The 23,363-nt window shown below is 44.7% G+C and overlaps 1 protein-coding gene across 1 annotated transcript in view; it reads left to right on the forward strand.

Annotated features, from left to right (window-relative positions):
• Window positions 1-23,363, forward strand: part of LOC308467641 (far upstream element-binding protein 3-like) — a gene marked incomplete at both ends in the record, with an annotated part of 108,855 nt that overhangs the window by 45,786 nt on the left and 39,706 nt on the right. Inside the window, 3 exons of the mRNA XM_080989372.1 lie at window positions 10,153-10,313; window positions 11,481-11,554; window positions 12,252-12,328. Coding sequence (XP_080845498.1) covers window positions 10,153-10,313; window positions 11,481-11,554; window positions 12,252-12,328 — 312 coding nt within the window. The remainder of the gene's footprint in view (window positions 1-10,152; window positions 10,314-11,480; window positions 11,555-12,251; window positions 12,329-23,363) is intronic.

Consider the following 23,363-nt stretch of genomic DNA (forward strand, 5'->3'; position numbering starts at 1 on the left):
TGGTGGCAAGAGCTGGGAAGGCATATAAGGTCAGCATTTCCCTTCGGCTCTCTGCCACAGCAGCACGCTTCATTCCTTGCTGCGTTTGGCTTCTTGCTTCCTGACCCTCGGACCTTTGGCTTCTTGACTCCCGGCTTTCTGACACTCGGACTCTTGGCTTTCTGACTCCTGGCTTCTGGACCCCCGTTCCTGCTCCTACCCCACCATCTTGCCCTCGGTCCTGACGTCTCCTGCCGGGACTTCAATCACCCGTGAACCGGACCATGATAGTTTGCTGTGACCAACCTATGTCCTGGCCAGGGTGCAAGATGGACGGAGCCCAGCCTGTTGATCATGTCACGGTGCTGCAGAACCTCCACACGCAGGTAGCTACACTCCAGGGGGAGGTTCAAGCACTTCAAGTGGCCCCTGTTGCGGCCCCGGCCCAACATGTTCCCCCTGTCCCATCGCCGGAGAGGTTCAGGGGGGAGCATGGGGCTCTTTGAGGCTTTGTAAGGCAGTGTTGGCTGATTTTCGCCACCTGTGCAGCAGACTTTCCCACCCCACGGAGCCAGGTGTGCTTTATGGTCAGCCTACTCGCGGGCCCGGCACTTTCTTCTTTTTTTCAAATAATTTTTATTAACAGGCCAATCACATCACATTATCCAAATCACATTAGTTCCAAATTATACAGCCAAATTTTAAATTTTGTTGGGGGTACCCATACATCAAGCTCTGAACGAGTCCAAACATCACTTAAATTACTGCTTTAATTAAACAGTTCTATCCAGTTCAATCCAGATAGTTCTTTATTACTTTCTTCATCTTCTTGTTGTTATCGTATATTCCTTTCTTTGCGATCTCTGATAATTTTCACAAGCAGATTGGAAACAGGTATCCTCTGTGTGGGTTTTGTACTCTCCAAAGATCATATCGCTCAGGGACAGCCGCTGTTCCACGCTTCCATAAAAAAATTAATCTTCGGTCTGTCCTTTAATTTTCTCAGACTTGCCAAGTATATCAGGAGGCTCTGTCAGGTCAAGATTACATTCCAACAATCCTTCTCATTCCAATGGTCCTGATTCTCCTCCCCCTGTCCTTCTTTCTCCGGCAAGCCTGTCTTGGCGAGACGCCATTTTTTAACTGCGTCATAAAATTTTCCTCCGTTCTCATTGTTTACCAATCCTCTCTTTAGCTATAATCCATCCCACACAGTTCTTGAATTCCTGCTTGTGGCTAGTAAAACGCAACGATCTTATTTCTTTCTGGGGTGAAGGGTTATTAATATCACATAGTACAAAGGGGGGGGAGTTTTTTTCCTCCACCCCCCCTTCATTCCAAACATGCAGTCTCATAATGGTAGTTCATCAGAAGATTTACTTATCCGTCCATCACTCCCGGTCACAGAGATCCATTAATCAGCAGTCTTATCTCTCGAGCGTTGCTTGATGTATGGGCTTCAGCTTCATTCCAATCATATGTTTCCAATTATAATTCCGAGCTGAAGCTAACCAGCACGCGCTGATTGGAATCGGCGTCAGGAAGAGCTGACCTCATCGAGGGCTCGTGCCAAGTGACCGGCACCCCCATCTCACGGATCCGGGGGTGCATTGTGGACACCGCTGGCAAGTCAGCCCCCCCCACCTCCTGGGGGGGGTAGGAAGACTGCATACTTCCCATAGCAGCCTCTTAATTACCTCGTATGGGTCAGAGAGATGTTATTGTCGGCCATCTTCCAATGCGCCACCTGGTGGCCCCCCGGGCCCGGCACTTTCTTAGGTCACTCCGTACCTTGAGGCCGACGACCCTCTGCTGGGGAATTTGGACGACTTCATTGCCGCCCTGGAGGGCATGTTTGGGGAGCCGAATCGCGCCCAGACGGCTGAAATGGCCCTGCAGAACCGAGTACGCCTCAGAGTTCTGTCGGTGGGCTGCGGACACCCTATGGAATGAAGCTGCCTGCCGGTTCCACTTCCATCAGGGACTTCATCCCTGCATTAAGGATGAACTGGCTCGGGTGACCCCCCCCCCAGCAGCCCTGACGGACTTTATCACGTTGTGTGTTAACACTGACACGCGCTTGTCTGAGAGAGATTCCAAGCGCAGATCGAGGGAGTCCCTGGGGTCCAGTGCTGCAGTGGTGTTGGAAGAGGAGCTCATGCAAGTAGGTGCGGCCCGCCGCTCCCTCTCTAGCCAAGAGAATAGTCGGAGGCGGGCCCTGGGACTGTGCTTGTATTGTGGAGAGGGGGGCCATTTCGCAGTAGAGTGTCCGGCGAAGAGGCTCGCGTCGGGAAACGCCAAGCCCCGGCTGCGCTAGGAGGGTCTCAGCCGGGGCCCAATCACTGCACACCCCATTTCCTGCTCCCTATCCGCATTCTCCTTCCCCAGGGGGGCATGCTAACCCTGGAGGCAATGACAAACAAAGCAGGGCAAAGGCTAATAGAGTTCTGCCAAGATAACAAGCTGGTCATCACAAACACGCTTTTCCAACAACACAAGAGATGACTCTGCACATGGATGTCACCAGATGGGCAGCATCAAAATCAGATTGATTATATTCTCTGCAGCCAAAGACGGAGAAGCTCTATAAAGTCAACAAAAACAAGACCTGGAGCTGTCTGTGGTTCAGATCATCAGCTTCTTACAGCAAAATTCAAGCTTAAACTGAAGAAAGTGCTGATAAGATAGGGAGCTGAATCTCTTAAAGCAGTTGTGAATAAACTTATGGTCATCAGTGTTTGGGGCATAGACATTTACTATTGCTATTTCTGTCCCTTCTGTTCTAATTACAATTATTAAGCATCGACCATCTTTCCTCTCTTATTATATCTTGTATTTCATAAGGCCAGCCTTTCCTAAAAAAAATTGTGACTCCCCTAGCATTTTCGTCTAAGTTTGTTGAAAGAACTTCTTTTACCCACTGACATTTCATGAGCCCCTTGTTCTGTCAAATGTGTTTCCTGTAATAAACCTATATCAGCCTTTAATGACTGTAGATATTTGAGTGTTAGGATTTGTTTTTTCTTTTCCTTTAACCCCTTGACATTCATACTTATAATTCTCATTATGACTTTAATCTGTAAGCTTTCTTGTCCTCTATTTTATCTTTAGCAAAATTGTTTGGAAGGCCTAATATAAACCAAATATACTAAAAATTATTATCGCTCCAACCTGAGTCATATATCAACCATGCTTATATTTAACATATGGATTACAAAATATATGAATAATTAACATTCTTACATATCTAAATATAAATAAGGCAGACTTTACCCATTATATCTATATACACACTGAAATTAACTTTAAGTATTCCCAATCAAAAAATTATTATTTGAAAATATTCAAAAAAGGAAGTAGAGAAAAAAAGGAGAAAGGTGTAAAGTAGTTCTATCAACAGTAAAAAGGATTCTGAAAGGGTAGGCTCAAATATATACCAATAGCCAACAATTAATAATATAATATTAGCACTAACGGTAAGAAAAGAAAAAGAAAACTACTTAATACACTCAACAATAAAACAGAAATAAATAACGAAAAAAGGGGGGGAACCAAATGCACGACTTCCGCTCTGTAGGAGACGCAAACGTTCACCCCTTTGAGCTCCTAGGTTCACATATATATAATAGGAGCTTTTAACTTGGCACATAAGGAGCCCTTTATATAGATAAGAAAACAACATATATTACTTAGTTTGATACTTATTAAATGGCAAATCAATATCTCCACGGATGTTCAGCTTTTATAGTAATATTTATTGTACCACTGCCATTATTAAATTGCTAATTTATCTGGGGTTTCATAGCTCTATACTAAGGAAGCTTTGTTCAGAGGGTGAATCAACATGAGTCAGTGGTTCTTCAATCAGGAAAGTCAAGTTGAAAGAGAGCTTCAAAATGGAGGGTGGCTGCCCCGCCCTTTTCCAAGTCAAGTAGGAGAGGGAGGAAGGAAAAAAATACCCCCCTTACCCTTCACCTTGGCTCTTTATCCACATTTATTGCTTGTAAATAGGATATTGCATTATCATGATTTTGAAAGCGGCGCAGTTCATCATTTATCTTTAGGCAGAAAGTAGCCGGGAATATTGTGAAATGCTGTATTTTTAATTCCCTTGCTAGCTTACGAGCAGGGGCAAATAGTCATCTCTCTTCTGCCACCATTGGACCATAATCTGGGAAAATATAGATTTTGTTTTTCCTCCATTCAAGGGCTTTAGCATTTGATTTCCCCCGGAAATTTTTAAGAATATCATCTCGCACCCTTGTGCGTGCAAATTGAATTATTGTTATATATGTTTCCCCTCTTGCTTTCTTGGTTTTCAGTGGGAAACTTTTAACATCATTTATCTCCATCCTTAAATCCAGTTGTTGTAGCTCCAACAGTTCTGTTCAACAGTTCACAGTATATTCAATTGCCTGAATTCCTTCAGGTGGGTGGTTTTTAAAACCTATAAGTTTAAGGTTGTTCCTTCTAAGTTCAGATTGCAGTTGGAGTAAGCGTTTGTTGGTCTGGTTCTGAGCTGCAAATGAAACTTTCTCCAAGACATTAACACACTGTTTAATTGTATCCATGCGCGATGTTAAGACTTGTAAATCAATTCTCATTTGTGAAGTGTCTTGTTTAATCGCTGAAATTTCTGTCTTAAGCGCCCCCATGTCTTCTTTTATTTGGTTTCCCTGCTCCAGTTCCAATGCTCTGTTATCAAAGCTTTTCTTTCTTTCTGTGGCTTTAGGGGAGTTCGAACTGATGCATCTCACTTCATTTTTTTTGAGACCGTGTTATTATTTGACTTGGTCTTCTAGCCCTACGCAAGCCCACAGCGTCTTTTTGAAATTCGATATTCCCCAGCTGGTAAAGTGCCGATAAGCTCAGTTATAGTTGTTCTGAAGTTCCCTCCACAGCCTTCCTCCAGTCCATAAATCATTAAATAGGTTTTAATCACCTTTAATTTATGCTTCTCCTTGCATTCTTGCTGCGGAGCTTCTCAGTGTGTCTGCTCACACCTCCATCTCAAAAGCAGAAATGATGATTAATAGCAAATATTTAAAAAGCTACAATGGGACCAATAATAATATCAGATCATACTACAGTGGTGCCTCGCAAGACGAATGCCTCGCAAGACGAAAAACGCGCAAGACTTTGAAAGAGTTTTCCGTTTTTTGAGTCGTTCCGCAAGACGAATTTCCCTATGGGCTTGCTTCGCAAGACGAAACGTCTTGCGAGTTCTTGCGAGTTTGTTTCCTTTTTCTTAAAGCCGCTAAGCCATTAATAGCTGCTAAGCCGTTAATAGCCGCTAAGCCGCTAATAGCCGCTAAGCCGCTAATAGCCGTGCTTCGCAAGACAAAAAAAACGCAAGACGAAGAGACTCGCGGAACGGATTAATTTTGTCTTGCGAGGCACCACTGTATGCTAGAAACCACATTGCAACTCTTACCAGAAGTTAGAGAAAGGCTTACTTGGAGATTAGAATCTGCCCTTTTACACAAAAGGGATGTATTTGATAAAATTAAGGCAAGAATAGAATAATTTTATATCCATAATGATCCCGCACAATATGAAGAGGCCTTACTATGGGATACACTAAAGGCTGTTCTTACAGGTGAATTTGTAAGTACAAGCATCTGTATTAAAAAGGAAAGAACCAAAATGAGAGACACTTTAATGACAGAGATCATTAAACTTGAACTGCATAAACAAATTGGGAACAAAAAAAATCACATAGCAAATTAAATACAGAAAAGAGCTGAATTACAGACACTAGCAATTGCGAAAATATCTGTCTCTGTGCAATAGCTAAATCAAAAATTTAATGAATTTGGTGCTAAAAATTCTAAATTATTAGCATATTAGTTAAAACAGTGAAATCTCAAAAATAGAATCAGGTCTCTAAAAACAATGGCTCACAAATATTTCATTCTAAATTGTTCAGAAATCAATTCAAAACATTTTATAATAAACTATATACAAAGGAAAACTTGAACTTGGGTTCAATCCAACAATACATAGAAACTAGTATGTTAGAGAAAATTACAGATGAACAAAAGCAGTCCTTAGCAGCACCAGTAATGCTGGAAGATATAACTAAAGCAATCAAGAAACTTGAACCACATAAAGCATCAGACATGGGTGGTTTACCTGGAAAATTAAAAACAAACAAACAAAAAACAACTGAGATATTGCCCCATATGCAAAGATTGTTTTACAGTGTATTGCCTGGCAAGACAGTGCCTAAATCATGGAAAGATTCTATAATTGTTGTGATACTGAAACCAGGTAACGATCCAGAAAATCTAGAAGCATGCAGGCCTATCTCCTTAATTGGACAAGATGCAAAAGAATTAACAAGCATATTAGAAGATAGAGTGGCAAAATACTACCAAACGTAATCCACATTGCTCAAGCGAGGTTTGTAATAGACACATAGCAGATCCTATACAGAAAATACTGAATGCAGCGTAAAATGAAAAAGCCTTAGGAATACCCTGTGCAATAGCCTCTCTAGATGCCCACAAGGCTTTTGACAAATTTCATTGAAAATATTCCAGCTGCTATCTAAAGTGAACTTTGGAAATGACCTTATACTAATTTTTAAAAATCTGCAGAGCAGTAGCAGAGCAGGAATACAGGTAAATGGACAAGACTCAGAACACTTGAGCATGCAAAGAGGCACCAAACAAGGATGCTCTTATTATCTGCAGTGTCAATGGAAGCACTGGCTAGTGTTATCAGAACTAATCAGAAAATAAAAGGAATATTAAGAAATGGACGTAGAATATTATTGAACCTCTTTGTGGATGATATTGCCCTAATGATTTTGGACTCAGAGACATCCTTGTCAGAGGCCACCAGGGAAATTGAATCATTTGGGGAAATAGCTGGACTATTTATCAATAAAACAAAATCAGAACTATTACACCTGAACGTCCCCTCAGAAATGCAAGCAAAAATACAAATCCATGCTGACACGACCTTACAAGGGGCTGCTCAGGATTTTGTGGGAAGCATGGCCTCCATGTGGCTGTCCCTGAATAAGTTTGGCCCAACTCATAGTTGCGGACATTCCTTAGACCTGGTGTTCACCTCTATGGACGTGGGTGATCTGACATTAAGTAAAAGTGAAACGAAAGAAGTGCCATAGTGGATCTCTCATGGATCTCTCAGCAGCCGTTGATACCATCAACCATGACATCCTTCTGGACCGTCTAGAGCAGCTGGGGGCACTGCTATGCAGTGGTTCTGCTCCTTTATCCTGGGCCGTGTCCAGAAAGTGGTGTTGGGGGATGAGTGTTCATCCCCCTAGACTTTCACTTGTGGGGTGCCTCAGGGTTCCGTCCTCTTCCCCATGCTTTTTAACATCTACATGAAGCTGCTGGGAGAGATCATCGGGGTTTGGGCTGGGTGTCCACCAGTATGTGGATGATACCCAGTTCTACCTCTCCTTCAAGTCAGAAACAGTGAGGGCAGTCAAGGTCCTGTGTAAGTGCCTGGAGGTGGTTGGAGGATGGATGGCGGCTAACAGATTGAGGTTGAATCCTGACAAGACAGAAGTAGTGTTTTTGGGGGACAGGGGGCAGGCGGGTGTGGGGACTGCCTGGTCATGAAGGACCAGGTGCGCAGTCTGGGAGTCATTTTGGACTCACAGCTGTCCATGGAGGTGCAGGTCAATTCTGTGTCCAGGGCAGCTGTCTACCAGCTTCACCTGGTATGCCGGCTGAGACCCTACCTGCCCACAACCTGTCTCACCAGAGTGGTGCATGCTCTGGTTATCTCCCGCTAGGACTACTGCAATTCGCTCCATGTGGGGCTACCTTTGAAGGTGACTTGGAAACTACAATTAATCCAGAATGCAGCAGCTAGAGTGGTGACTGGGAGTAGCCACCGGGACCATATAGCACTGGTCCTAAAACATCTACATTGGCTCCCAGTGCACTCCTTGAGGGAAAGGGCTGCTTTGGGGAGAGAGAGAGAGGGAGGGAGGGAGGGAGATGGTGCTGGACATTCCAGGATCCAGCCCTCGAGGAGAGGACTGCATTTCCTCCTCCCTCCCTGCTGTAAACGGATGAGCTCTCTCACATTCAAGGGAGGGGGGGACCCTTCCTAGCTGCTGCCATCCCACCCACGCGGGAAGGTGTGTGCACTGGCTCCTCCAAGAGAGAAAGGGCTGGTTTAGGTTTACTCGAAAGGAAGGGGTGGGTTGGATCCAGGGGAAAGGGCTTCTACAGGTTTCGTCCAGTTCTTAAGGTGGTGTTTGAAGGCTGTCAACTCTGCAGTTGAGTTTACCCAATTTCTGCTTCGAACTATGGGGGAAACCACTGTGGTTGACATGTGCCCCTGACTCATTTGAAAAACAGCAAGAGTCCTGGGGCACTTTAAAGGTTTAACACATTTATTATGGCATGAGCTTTTTGTGAACAACAATCTGTGCATCATGTTCTGATTATATAGGACCCTGTCCTCAATGTTATTTTCTTATGTTATTACAAGTATACAAAGTATGTATTTTTAAAAATATATTAATTTAGGATGAACTTTTCAGGTTTTATGGAAGCGACTATCATTTGTTATTATTTTTCTCATAAGCTCAGCCAAATATAATATGTTTAAGTTGAAGAATGACAATGGGAGAGTGTGGTAGATCACTGCCAGTTTTTGATATTGGATGGTAGATCTCAGGCTACTTGTAGCTGGACCTGCCTGCTGTAAGCCACCCAGAGTGGCTGGGAAAATCCAGCCAGATGGGCAGGGTATTAGTAGTAGTAGTAGTAGTAGTAGTAGTAGTAGTAGTAGCAGCATTAGGCTACGAGTGATTGCCGAAGAAGAAAAGGCTTGCAGTGTAAGGCTTCATTTACAATAAATGAATCAACAGTCAATGTGTTTCCTAAAAAATGGCTAGCTGCTGAAGTATTGCAATTAAAGAATTTAAAGTGGATTGGTGGCATTTTCCTTCAAAACAATAGCAAGGGCTTCATATGGCAGCTTCACCATTTCCTTCCTTTGGTGCAGGTATTGTATTTTCAGTATAAACAGGACTCCATTTTTGCACCTATACACACAAACACCACTTTTAATTGTTATCCAAGACATGGTGGGAAGGAAAAAGGCCAAGCAGGACATTCTGGGATCAAATCAGAAATCAGTATGGCTTCTGTAATTCCGGAACTCTCCCTGGAAAATAGAGACACCAGGAAGGTGTCAGGCTTTGGGGAATTCTAACCCCCCCCCCCCCAGTGGCAGCAAGAGGCACAGAAAAACAAGGGAGTTCTTACTAATGAATTTATTACTTTTTTCAAATTAAAAAAAGGTGGCCCTGAATATAGGAATCAGGCATTTAGTGTTGTGGTCCCTACCTGTCAGGAATGAGCCAGCTCCTAGTGGAACTTTTCAGCCGGCTGCAGAACAGAGAGGTTTAGATTTGATGCAGGTGGAACAGCGGCCAGTGCCGACTCCCCTGGACATTGGAATGCCGGTTGCCAAGGGAACGACTGAGAGCGGGCTGGAACACAGCCAAAGCTCTCAGGAAGCTCAAACAGGCATGAACAGACACAGAGATAGTCTATCAGAAAAGGAAGAGGCTGGAGCTGATCCAATAAGTCTGAAGAGTTGGTGAATGGGAGGGCTGCTAGACGGGAAGGAAAGCAAGAGATTAAAGGTGCAAAAGTTCAATATCTTCTGTAGGAACTGGAAGAAGTCTTCAGAAGGGTCATCTTGAGTGATAATGTCAGCGGCTTCGTTAGAGCCATCCGGAGCTATCTGTTTGTTTTTGCAATAAATCCTCCTTTTTAATTACGTACGTTACTGTATTATCAAGCTGGAACCTGGACTCCTGACACTAGCCTTTGAAATTCCCTCCCCCTTTGAATGTTAGATGGGCACAATCTCTGTTGTATTTCCAACACCTATGGAAGAGCTCCCTCATCCCAGTGTGCATCTGTATTGGAATTGTTTTTAGATATTTTGATTGGCTTATTGCTTGCATTTTTTATGCTGACCAGAGCATGATGAGAATTGCAGTCCAAAACATCTGAAGGGCATGCCAGGGTGGCAAGGACTGATCTAATCCAGGTGATTGGATCTTCCTACTTCCACGCATCTTTGATAACTGCTGAAAATATAAAGTGGAAGACTGAGCAGGTTCTACCTCCCTTTTCTTCCTCCCCTCTTGCTTCCTTGCAGGTGGAGAGAATATCAAGAACATAAACCAACAGTCTGGGGCCCATGTAGAGCTCCAGAGAAACTCACCTCCCAGCACAGACCCCAGCATACGGATGTTCACCATTCGGGGTGTCCCCCAGCAGATTGAGCTTGCGAGACACCTCATAGATGAGAAAGTTGGTGTGAGTTGCTGCTCCTTCTCTTCCCTTCTGTTTGCTTCTTCCTTTTTTAAAAATAAAATAATGTTTTGCAGATTACAGTACAGTATGATCACATCTTACACACAATTAACTTGTGTGATTTCAACCTTGTGTGGTTGAAAACTAACTGGTTGAAATCCTGCAAATTAATTGCACACAAGCTTGGCACAGAAAGAGCTTTTAAACTCTCTGCCTTGCTTAGAAGGTAAAGATGGTCACGCAGGGACAGATACGCCATTCCCAGAATGTAACCCTTGCACAACACACAATCATACTATACATTAAAGACCAATGATAGCAAAACATTTACATAATTTTCTTGTGTCATCATTACACCTTTGAGAGAAGAAAATGCTAAGGAGTAAACCTACAAAAATCCAGACTGGAGTCCCTAAAATGGTTGGATGGCGCCTTGTATGCCTACTTCGGGCAACTCCTGCAGCCAAGCTGGTGCCAAATATATTGCTCTGCTTTCATTTGGACCACATCTCAAGGCAGAGAGGTGGATTTTGTTGTCTGGGTGGCCCAGGACCTCCATACACACTGCCCAGGCTTGCACCCCAGAAGAGGTCGATTTGATGCTGCTAACGCAGCGGTTTGACTTCTCGAGACAGATGGATGCCAACAACATTTTTGCCACTGTACAGACAGGAAAATTGTTCTGTGGCCCAGAGCCCCATTCAACACTCACTATGTACCTTGCATAAGAATTTTGGGGTCATTTACCAGCAAAATTAGACAGGCACCTAATGTCACAGTGTTCAGATGCCTATTTGAAGGCATTTTTTATTTAAGAAGACTTTCCCCTTTGGGTGACCTGATCACTTATGGAATATTAATTATTTGCAACTACAGTTTTATTGTTTCTTTAGGATTTGTAATACAAGAATTGATTGCTTTTAGAGGTTTGTAGGAATGATTTTATTGCTTTTTTTAGAAAGCAGGTTTTGTTGTGTTTATCCTGTTTTATCTTGTACTCTGCTTTGAATAGCCTCTGGCCATGAATCTGTTTATAAATCTGTTAAATGAAATAAAATTATTCATATTGAGAAGCCTTCCACAGCTCCTTAACTCTTAGATGCACTCTCAATTACCTTGTAGCCTGAGTGACAGAAAGGTCAATTAATTACCTGTTTGTTCCTTCTCCAGTGTACTGGTCTGGGTGGCCCTGGGGGTTTCAGCCAGAGCCCCTTCAATCAAGCACCTGCTGCACCTCACCAAAAGTACGTAGCCATCTTGCTTGCATTCCCATCACCGTTAGATCCTCCCCACTCCCCGGCCCACCAAATATAGCTGTAGTTGTGATGGTAGCATTAAGCAGCATCCTGGGTTCATGATGCTTTTACAGAAGAACAAGTCGTCTATGCTTTTCCCTGAGAAACTTAAATAAATTCTGTAATTTTGAGGTGCCTGGATTGGGAGGGGGGAGGGGCAGGCAGGGGCTGTGGCCACATGCAGCCTTGGATGGCCAATAAATATAGTTGGGACTTTCCTTCCCATCATAAAGCTCATTGGTACCTTCCAGGAAGACTCTTGGATTATTGGTTGGGCAGGGAACGTTCTTGCCATTAATTAAAATCAAGTATGGGAAACCTGTGGCCCTCATGTTGCTGAACTACAACTCTCATCATCCCTGAACATTGGCCATGCTTGCTGGGGCTCATGGGAGGTGTAGTCCAGCAACATGTGGGGGGAAGTAGCGAAAGATTCCCTACACCTGATTTTTTTTTTAAAAAAAACTCCACTGGAATCAGTGTTCTTTTTTAATATTGATGAGTTGGTAGTGAAACGAGTCCAGAGCTAATCTTGTGCATACTATGGTCTGTTTCAACCCTTTTTGACAAATTTTAATATGGACACATCATTGTGGATGGACCAGCTCCTTTTCCCTTCAATCACTAATGATCTTGTCCTCCACAGCGGTCCTCAGACCTTCATGACGCAGGGTTGGGGTGGCACTTATCAGACGTGGCAACAGCCTGGGCAGCAGGTTCCAAGTAAGTGTCTTGTAATCGTAGAGCTTCCAAAAATCACCCAGTTTAAGTTGATTGAGTTAAAGAGTGGGGGGACCTCTTGCCCTCTATATGTTTCTGGGCTACATCTCCCATTGACCATTGGCCATGCTGATGGGAGTCATAGTTCGGCTACATATGGAGGGCCACAGGTTCCCCACCACTGGACTCTTAAAGGAAACATTTCTTCAAACATGCAATATCTGGAGTTGTATATCATGCAGCACCTCAGTTTGCTACTGCTCAAGCACTGGTTAAACATGAGCATGTGAGAACTACTAGCAAGAATAATAGAATCTTAGAGCTGGAATGTACCCAAGGGTCATCTACTCCAACGCCCTGCAATGCAGGAATCTCGGCGAAAGCATTCATGACAAATGGCCATCCAAACTCTCTTTATAAACCTCCAAGGAAGGAGAGTCCACCACCTCTCATGGGAGCCTGTTCCACTGTTGAATAGCTCTTACTGTCAAAAAATTTTCCCGAATGTTTAGTTGAAATCTCCTTTCTTGTCACTTGAAGCCATTGGTTCAAGTCCTACCCTCCAGAGCAGATATTTGAAGATGGCTATTTCTTTTCAGTCTCCACTTTTCCAGGCTAAACATACCCAACTCCTTCATGCGCTCCTTGTAAGGCTTAGTTTCCAGACCCTTGATCATCTTGGTTGCCCTCCTCTTCACACGTTCCAGTTTGTGGAGCCCAGAATTGGACACAGTATTCTAGGTGGGGTCTGAGCAAGGCAGAATAGAGTGGTACTATTACTTCCCTTGATCTGGACACTATACTTCTGTTGATGCAACCTAAAATAGTGTAACCTTTTTTGCTGCTGCATCACACTGGTGGTTTTTTTAAAATGTATTTTTATTTTTTTTAAATATTGGTTTTCAAAAGTATGAGCAGTGCCGGCTTCCGGTTTGGCAGGGACACCATGAAGAAGTGCGGAATAGCCTCTCGGGGAATTCTGAGCAGCGCGGGGGCTTTTTAGAGGTCCGCAAGTACCCTGCGGACCTTGGAACCTCAAGGGGAATACCTTGAGGGACGGAGCACCCAGTGGTGCCCAGACGTGCTCTCCTGCTTCTTGGGTTTAAATAATAATCCGAGGACAGGATAGAGCTGCGGGCGCGAAGGGGAAGCACCTCGGACCTCACGCTGTGCAGTCTCAGGCTTCTGATGAAAGTGCCAAGTTTCCACGATAAAATTGAATTCCGAAAAATGGGATATTTTTAAACACTGACAATCGGGAGGAATTCAAAGAATTTGACCAGCCAAGGGATGCAAAAAGGGAGTTCGTCCTGGCTGCAGTGTAAAGATGGCGCAGAGAACAAAGACATAAGAACAAAGGCGGAAGTGAAAGTTCCTGCTGAGTAAGTGTAAAACTGAAACTCCTCAGAGGCACTGCACTGAGGCAAACGCCATTTTATAACGTTGAAAGAGGGAAAAGAGTTAAAAAGGGACTTTGTTTCTCTTCTTTTCTTGCGAAGACTTTGTGGCTCGGTGGGAGAAACAGTAACGTGTTGAGCTCCAGCCCAGAGACTCAGATACTTTGTATAAAACTTTATATAAAACAGAGGGGAATGCTGGCAACATTGGAAGGGACTGACAAGTGAAAGTGGGACAGAGCAGTAAAAGTTTTAAAGTGTGTTGCAGAGATCCCTAAGCCTCTCATCTCTGATTAAATGGACATAGAAGAGGTTTGAATTGAAACTGTGATCATTCTCATACCCCCACTGGAATGAGAAGGGAGGAATTTAATTTGGAAAAACGCTTTATACCCAAATATCCTTTGAGGATTAAGCCTGCGAGTGGCTAGAAAAATCACCTCCCTGGCTCCCTGATTGGATTACAACTCCACCTGGATCTATAAATTGGATTGAGCCAACAAGTGGCGGAAGACCAGAAAAGGACCTTTAAATTGAGACAGTAGTTGGGACAAGCTCTATATATTTCTGACTTGTATTACTTCTTTTTTCCTTTCCTTTTCTTTTGAGACAGTACTTGATGTGCATTTAAATGGGTGATCTTTAAAGTGTGTGGCTAAGACAAAGAAATTGAAAGCTATAGTGAAGAGAAGGGAAAACATCTGAGGACCCCTAAGGGTCATTGCCCAAATTACAATTTGTCATTAACTCGCTTTTCGGCTCTTTGGAGTACATGCTCCCTCTAGTGGTGAAAGTATAATATTGAGTTATATGCTTAAAAATGCCAGGGGGAAAAGGGGGGGTGGGATGGAGGAACGCCAGGGGATAGAAGACAGTCAAAACAGGAAGAAATTAAGGACTTGGACATTTTATGGTTAAAAATAAAGGAAGAATTTGTGATGGGACGATGAGCTGCTTGTGTGTAAAATCCTAGTCCCTCAGAGTTTGGTCAAGTTTGCAAACCTCTGTCTGTAACGGAGCCCCTTAAACATGGCTCCGTCAGTCGCTGGCAGATTCCGACAGTGGTTGCTTTCGGAATCGCTTCCAACATAAAAGCTCCTTAACGGAAACACGTCTTCTGGACTCTCTGCGTGACAGTTTCCGGCGAGGAGTGGGTGTCCCTACAGGAGGTCCTGAAACCTCCCCACTGTTTTCGCTGGAAGTGTCTCTGAGCCATCCCTCCAGCTCCCTTTCCCTCAGCTCAGCTCGTCTCCCCCTACTGGTTCCCTCTTCAGCTGCTGAGTCTCTCCCAACCTGTGTGAGCCCTTTCACTTCCCTTCCTTCCGATGGCAGTTCCCTGACATCCACCTCCCCTCCAGGGCCCCCTTCATCCCCTCTCGCCCCCTCCTCTACGGGCGGTGAGGAGGCAAAACCCCGGAATGAACTTCCTTCATCTTCCGATGTCCCGAACACTTCTCTCCACCTGTTGCGGTTCCTGGTCTCGAAGTACTCCTCCTCCTCAGAGTCCATCTCCCCTTCCCCTTCCGATTCCGAGAATCCTTCCAACTCCTCCTCCTCATCGGTGGTCCCAAAGTATTCCCTCCGGAACCTCTCCACAGGCTGAGGTTTCCTTGGGAACCTTTGATGGAACGTTTCTATCAATACCTCGTCATTGATATCTTCTGCCATTACCCAAGTGTTTTCTGACTCCGGTTCTCCTTCCCACGCTACCAAATACTCCACCTGATCCCCCTTCCATCTGGCGTCGAGGATTTCTGCCACATGGCTGCTGCATTCCCTTTCTTCTATGACCGGTCCCCGAGTGGCCATCCCTTCTCGTCCCCCCTCATACGGTGACAGTAACGACCTGTGAAATACTGGGTGCAGTTTCATGTGGTTGGGTAACCGGAGCCTGAAAGCCACTGGGTTGACCTGTTGAATGACCTCAAAGGGACCCAATCTCCTGGGTCTTAATTTCTTACAACCTCCTTTGAACGGCAACCCTTGGGTTGACAGCCACACCCTATCTCCCACCCTTATGGTTTCACCTTCCCTTCGGTTCTTGTCTGCCTGCCTCTTGTATTCTTCCTTCGCCCTTTCTAAGTTGAGTTGGAGCTGACGATGGATTGCTTCCATTTCTTCTACAAAATGCTCGGCTGCCGGGACACCCCATCTCTCCCCTTCTCCCCCTGGGAAAGCCCTGGGATGACACCCATAATTAGCCAAGAAGGGGCTCATCCCTGTGGACACATTCTCGGCATTGTTGTAGGCAAATTCCGCCAGCGCCAACTTTTCTACCCAGTCATTCTCTCTGTCATTGACATAACACCTCAGGTATTGCTGGAGGACCCCGTTTGCTCTTTCCGCCTGCCCGTTGGTTTCAGGGTGCCGGGCAGTCGAAAAGTTGACCTCCACCTGCAGTAAGCTCATGAGCTTCCTCCAGAACCTGGAAGTAAATTGTTTTCCTCGGTCTGAGACCACCCTCAATGGCACCCGTGCAACCTAAAAATGTGTTCTACAAATAACTTCGCTGTCTCTTCCGCCGTGACTGCATGCGAGCAGGCTACAAAGTGGCACATCTTTGTTAGTAGGTCTACCACCACCATGATGGCTGTTTTCCCCTTGGACTTCGGCAGATCAGTCATAAAATCTATCGACACTGCCTCCCAAGGTCGTTCTGGGGTTGGTAAGGGTTCTAATAGCCCCGCCGGTGCCCGCCTCTCCCCTTTGGCTCGCTGGCATTGCTCACACCCTCTTACATACTCCCGTACATCTTCCCTCACCTTAGGCCACCAAAATTCCCTGGTGACCAACCACATGGTTTTGTGTTGTCCAAAATGCCCCGCCGTGGGGCTGTCGTGCAACTGCTTGAGTACCCTCCCCCTTAAGTCTCCTTCAGGGATATACAGTGCCCCTTTGTAATACAAAGCTCCATTTCTTTCCTCGAAACCCCCTGGTTCCTCTCCCTCACCCCTAAGACCTCTGAGCTTATTCTGGGCGTATTCATCATTCTCTGTTTCCTCTACCAGTTCTCTTTGTCCCACCAATGCCGCCCCACACACCCAGCGGTCCTCTGGAATGACATGTCTCTCTTCGGGTGCTCCCTCCCCCTCCAAATATTCAGGTTTGCGTGAGAGAGCGTCCGCCCTAATGTTCTCTGGGCCTGGCACGTAACAAATCTCAAAGTTAAATTTGGAGAACTCCTGGGCCCATCTCACTTGCCGTTGGTTGAGCACTCGTGCCGTCCTCCAATACTCTAGGTTCTTGTGGTCAGTGCACACTTGCACCTTATGTTGTGCGCCAATTAGCAGGTGCCTCCATCTCCGGAACGCCTCATGAATGGCTAGTAGTTCTCGGTCATACACCGTGTAGTTCCTCTCGGATTTGTTCAGCTTTCGCGAAAAAAAGGCACACGGTCTCCACTCTGACTCCTCCTTCCCTGGCTGCAGAAGCACCGCCCCAATAGCTCTGTCTGATGCGTCAGTTTCCACTCTCATCGGTTTTTGTAAATCCACATGCAGGAGTTGTTGTTCCGAGGCGAAGGCCCTTTTTAGTTCCTCAAATGCTCGCTCCGCCTCCTCAGTCCAAACGAACTTCTTCTTACTGCTGAGACAGTCCGTAATGGGCGCCGTCAGGTGGGCAAAGTTTCGGATGAACTTACGATAGAAGTTCCCAAATCCTAGGAACCTCTGCACATCCTTCCTTGTTTTGGGTGTTTTCCATTCCAGCACCGCCTGGACCTTGCCGGGATCCATGGCCAATCCCTTGTCTGACAGGCGATACCCCAGGAATTCCACCTCCTTGGTATGAAACTGACACTTCTCCAGTTTCACCCACAGCTGGTTGGCTTGCAGCCTGCTCAACACTTCTCTGACGTCTCTCACATGCTGCTCCTCATTCTCAGAATACACCAACACATCGTCTAAGAAGGCCACACAATTCTTGTAAAGCAAAGGCCCCAGGACATGGTTCATAAACGATTGAAAGCACGCGGAGCCTCCTTGTAGGCCGAAGGGCATAACTAAATATTCAAATGCCCCCAAAGGGGTGAACATGGTGGTTTTCCATTCATCCCCCTTCCTTATTCGTATCAGGTTGTACGCCCCCCTTAGGTCCAGTTTAGTAAAAATCTTTCCCTTCCTGACCCTTGTCAAAATGTCGTCAATCCTGGGCATAGGGAAAGCCACTGGTTCTGACACTGCATTTAAGGCCCTGAAGTCACACACAAGCCTCGGCTTGTTCGTGTTTTTTTTATCCACAAAAAACACTGGGCTGCCCCCCACCGCCCTGGACTCTCTGATGAACCCTCTCTTCAGGTTCTTGTCAATGAACTCTCTTAGCTCCTGCATCTCTCTGTCTGACATGGCGTACAGCTTGCCTACAGGGAGCTGTGCCCCAGGGAGTAAATTGATTTGACAGTCAAAGGGTCTATGCGGGGGTAGTTGGTCAGCTTCCCTTTCGCTGAAGACGTCGCGGAGATCTGCGTATTGTCGTGGTACCTTCACGTTCTCCGTTACTTCAGTCCCTGCTAGGGTGGCTTGGGCCCCTGCCAAACCCTTTCCCTCTTTGCAGTGTTCTAAGCAATGTGCTGAACCAAAAGAAACCACTCTCTGATGCCAGCCCACCAGCGGATCATGTAACGCTAGCCAGCTCATCCCCAATATAATGGGAGCTCCTCCCAAGGTGGCCACATTAAACGCTATCAGTTCGGTGTGCCTTGCCACCTTCATTATCATTGGGACGGTCTGCAAGCTGACTTCTCCTCCCAACAGCTCCCTGCCATCGATCGTGGTCACCTGCAGGGGGTTGCTTAAAGGGATCGTCTGTATCTGGTGTTCAGCTGCAAACTCTTTGCTCATGAAATTGCAGGAGCTGCCTGAGTCCAACAGCGCCTTTATCTTTAGAGGGTGTCCGTTTGGCAGCTCTAGCGCCACTTCTATCACTAGGGCGGGTTTAGGAGGTTCTGGCGTGGGCACTTTCACTGCTCTTTGGCCTGGCTGCTGTGCCCCGACGGTGGCAGCCAGGCGTTGGCTTTTACTTGCTTCGGTATTTCTTCCTCTCTTCCCTCCACAGCTCCTACCATCCCTTGCCATTCCTTCCTCTGGGGGCAGACTCTGGCAAAGTGACCTGGCTGTTGGCAGAGATAGCATTTCCGGGCGCCTTTTCCCTCCTTCTTTCCCCCCTCACTGGGCTTTGAAACTGCGCGCGCGCGCGCTGTTCCGATTTCCATCGGCTCTGCCGGCGGGAAAGTTGGCTCTGGAATGTCTGGAATGCGGAACTCCTTCCAACGTTCCCCCTTCCCTTCCCGCCTCTCCAATGCTCTCGCCTCCTGGCGCGCTCCTATGGTCAGCGCTGATTTGGTCAGCTGGTCCATAGACTCCGCCCTGGGCGCCCGGGAAAGTTCGTCTTTCACAGCCGAAGAAAGCCCTTCTTCAAAGAGCATTTGAATGGGTTCCGCCGATAGATCCCACCCCAATTTATGGATCAACATGGTGAACTCAGTCCAGTACTCACGGACAGATCGGCTCCCCTGTTTGCAAGCCATTAACTGTCTGCGGACCACTCCCTGTTCAATATCGCTGGAAAACATCAGATCCATGGCGTGAAAGAACTTCATCGTGTCCTTTAGGACGTCACTATTCGCTGCCATCAGGGGTCTAACCCAGTCTCTCGCCCCCTTTTCAAGATGCCCAATCACGAAAGCCACTCGTGATTCCTCGTCAGGGAATTCATCAAACTGCAGATTGAGGGCATATTGCATCTCTGTCCGAAAGCCATGATAGTCTTTGGGCTCCCCCCCAAACTTCTGCACCAATCCTGGTACCTTTCTGACGAGCTGGGTGTCTTTCCCCTTTTTGTCTGCATCCTGAGCCCTCCTCTCCTCAAGCCTCGCCGTCTGCAGCGCTAGCTGGACCTCCAACACCCGGTACCTTTCTTCCAGGCTTGGACCCGCTCCAGCTCCTGCTTCTCCGGTTCCGGCTGGGTTGCTCATGATGCCTTCTCCTGCACAAGCTGCTCACGAAGACTGTCGGAATGCTGTGATGGGACGATGAGCTGCTTGTGTGTAAAATCCTAGTCCCTCAGAGTTTGGTCAAGTTTGCAAACCTCTGTCTGTAACGGAGCCCCTTAAACATGGCTCCGTCAGTCGCTGGCAGATTCCGACAGTGGTTGCTTTCGGAATCGCTTCCAACATAAAAGCTCCTTAACGGAAACACGTCTTCTGGACTCTCTGCGTGACAGTTTCCGGCGAGGAGTGGGTGTCCCTACAGGAGGTCCTGAAACCTCCCCACTGTTTTCGCTGGAAGTGTCTCTGAGCCATCCCTCCAGCTCCCTTTCCCTCAGCTCAGCTCGTCTCCCCCTACTGGTTCCCTCTTCAGCTGCTGAGTCTCTCCCAACCTGTGTGAGCCCTTTCACTTCCCTTCCTTCCGATGGCAGTTCCCTGACAGAATTTAAACAAAATGAACAACATGTGGAGAAAAAACTGGCAGAAGTACAAGAAACTCTGGATAAGAAAATAGAGGGGGTGGGGGGGAGTTGTCAAATAAAATTAAAGATTTAACGGTTAGATCAAAAACAACGGAAGAGCTAGCAAAACGAACTCAGAAGGAAGTTAAGGAAAATAGGAAAGAGACAGATAGAATTAAAGAGGAAATGACAGAGGTTAGTAAAATACAAGAACAGATCTGGGACAACATGGCTCTGATGGAGATGAGGCAGAAGCAAAGAAATTTATAATTTAGAGGGGTAGTAGAAGAAACAAATGAAGATATAAAAGCAAAAATGATTAAAGAATTGGCAAGATGGATGGATATGAAGGAGGCAGAAATTGAATATACAATTGAGAATGTGTTTAGAATTAAAGTGAGATCGGTAAAAGCCAAAGCCCAATAACTGCCTGGAGATTAATTTTTTAATTCATTAGAGATGAGTAATGCAATTCTGAGAATGAGTTATAATAACAAATTATTAATTGATGGAAGACCAATCATCATTTTTAAAGAGATTCCTACCAGATTTTTACGAAAAAGAGACGGATACAAACAATTGGTGACTCTACTGAAGAAAAATGGAATCCAACATAGGTGGGAGTTTCCTGAAGGAATCTTTTTATTACAAAGACAAAAGATTTAGACTAACAGATCTCCAAGAGGTAAATAAATTCTCTAGAAGATATGAGAAAGAATTAGGCAAGATGGAAGGAAGCCTTGTTGGTCCCAGATCCACCGGAGCAGACCTTTATGTCGAAGAAGAGAACAAAAAGAAGAGGAAAGACAGAAACAAAGGAGAGGGAGAGGGAGAAGAAGAAGAGGTATAAGAGGAAGAGGAGGAAAACAACACTAACAAAACCACCCAAATTTAATTCATCTCTTTGTCTCAAAAGTAGATTAAGGAAATGACGTTGAAATTGATAACCGGGAATATTAATGGGCTTAACAAGAAATCTAAACGAAATAAAGTTGAAAATGTTTTGAAAAAAAGGAATCTTGATGTAATCTGTTTACAAGAAACCCATGTTGCTAAAAAACATAGACACATTTTGATTAATAAAAGACTGGGTAGAAAGCTCATAACTTCAGATGTTAATAAAAAAAGAGGGGTGGTTTTATATATAAAGGAGAGATTAGATCCTAAACTGATTTCTAAAGATGAGGAGGAGAGAGTGATTGTGGTACAAATAACGCTGCAGGGCGAGAGGTTAATTGTAGTGGGAATATACACACCTAATGGAAACAAAGCGGAATTCTTTAAGAGATTAGAGGAAAGATTGATGGACTTTATGGATCAGAAGATAATTTTGATGGGGGATTGCAGTGGAGTGGTAATGCTGGAAATAGGTAGAATGTCAAAGAAAAAAGGTATAAAAGAGGGTAAACTTCATAAGACATTCTTTGATTTGGTTGAAAATTTTGGCTTAATAGACATTTGGGGGTTGAAACACCCAATTACAAAACAGTTCACTTTTTTCTCGGAACCCCATCAAAGCTCAAGCAGAATAGCCTATGTATGGGTATCTAAAGAATTGGCCCCAAGAGTAAGTAAAAATGAGATTATTCCACAAACCCAATCTGATCACAATTCAATATATTTGGAATTGAGAGGTAAAGAGCAATCTTCTTTCAGATGGAGGATGAATGATACATTGTTTGAGAACCCAAAAATAGTAGAGAAAGCAAAAGAGGCAATAAAGGAGTATTTTGATTGGAATTTACACAAAGAGGCTGGTTTGGATATAGTGTGGGACGTGAGTAAAGCAGTTATGAGGGGTTTCCTGATACAGCAAAACAGCTTCAAGAAAGAAAAGAAAAGAAAAGAAAAAAGAGGAAATCCTGACTCAACTCATGGAAAATGAGAAAAAATTAGTAATAAAACCAAAAGATGAACAAATTAAACAGACTATTAAAATGTTACAAACTCAGTTTTCCATGTTGGTGAACCAAGAAGTGGAATGGAAATTAAAATTAATGAGACAGAAGTATTTTGAATCAGCTAAGAAAACTGGGAAGCTACTGGCATGGCAACTAAGAAAACGTCAAAGTCAAAACACAATTAATAAAATCAAGATAGGAGAACAATTGACGGAAGACCCGAAAGAAATAAGAAGAGCCTATCAAGGATTTTATAAGGAACTTTACAGGAAAGACAAGGAAGACATAAAAAAAATAGAGAGATAGTTGGAAACACATAAAGGAAAACAGATTCCTCCAGAAGAAAGAACAACTAAACGCCCCAATAACAAAACAGGAACTCCAAAGGACAATAAAGAAGATGAAACAAGGTAAAGCCCCAGGACCGGATGGGCTTACCTCAAAGTATTACAAAACCCTTAGTGAACAGCTGTTACCGGTTCTCTGTGAAGTAATGAACTCTATCCTACAAGGAGGAAAAATACAAAATTCCTGGAAGGAGGCATATATAAGGTTGATCCCCAAACAAGACACAGACCATTTGAATGTCAAGAATTTCAGACCACTATCATTGTTAAACAATGATTACAAATTATTTGCGGACATTATGGCAAACAGATTAAAAATAATACTAAATGAACTAATTCAGAAAGACCAAGGAGGCTTCTTACCAGGCAGGCAATTAAAAGATAATGTAAGACATATTATTAATATATTGGAACACTTAGAGGTAAGAAATGACAAACCAGCTGTATTAATGTTTATTGATGCTGAAAAAGCATTCGATAACACTGGTCAACAACAAATTTGTTGTCTGCATTTTTTCAGTTGATTTAGGACGAATCTGATGCACTGAATCCAAAAATCACATTGGTTTTGCTCAATCAGGTCAAGTTTTTGAGCTATGGCCACGTCTTTTTTTACGTTTTTGTTCACATGTACACTTGTGTGGAGCATTTTAGAAGAAGTTGGTGGGGGTAAAATGCCATGTTGAATAATTGTTTTGATTGGAAATGATTATTTTAATGACAAGAAGTATTCAGGTCCGATAGTTCTGGGTGATTATGTCGAAAAGGGATCAGTTTGAAGTCATAAAACCTCGAAATCTTCTATAAATTGGTGCGGCAAAGCATAAAGTTGGGGGATCAAAACTAAGTTAATGGGGCAGCCGCCCCACGAAGTGTATAGGAAACTCCACCTGCGCATGCGCCAACTTATGACTAATTTGTAACTATTTTTGTTTGGAATTCCCATGGT

The sequence above is a fragment of the Podarcis pityusensis genome, assembly GCF_964106645.2.
Source record: "Podarcis pityusensis genome assembly, chromosome: W".
Taxonomy (NCBI): domain Eukaryota; kingdom Metazoa; phylum Chordata; class Lepidosauria; order Squamata; family Lacertidae; genus Podarcis; species Podarcis pityusensis.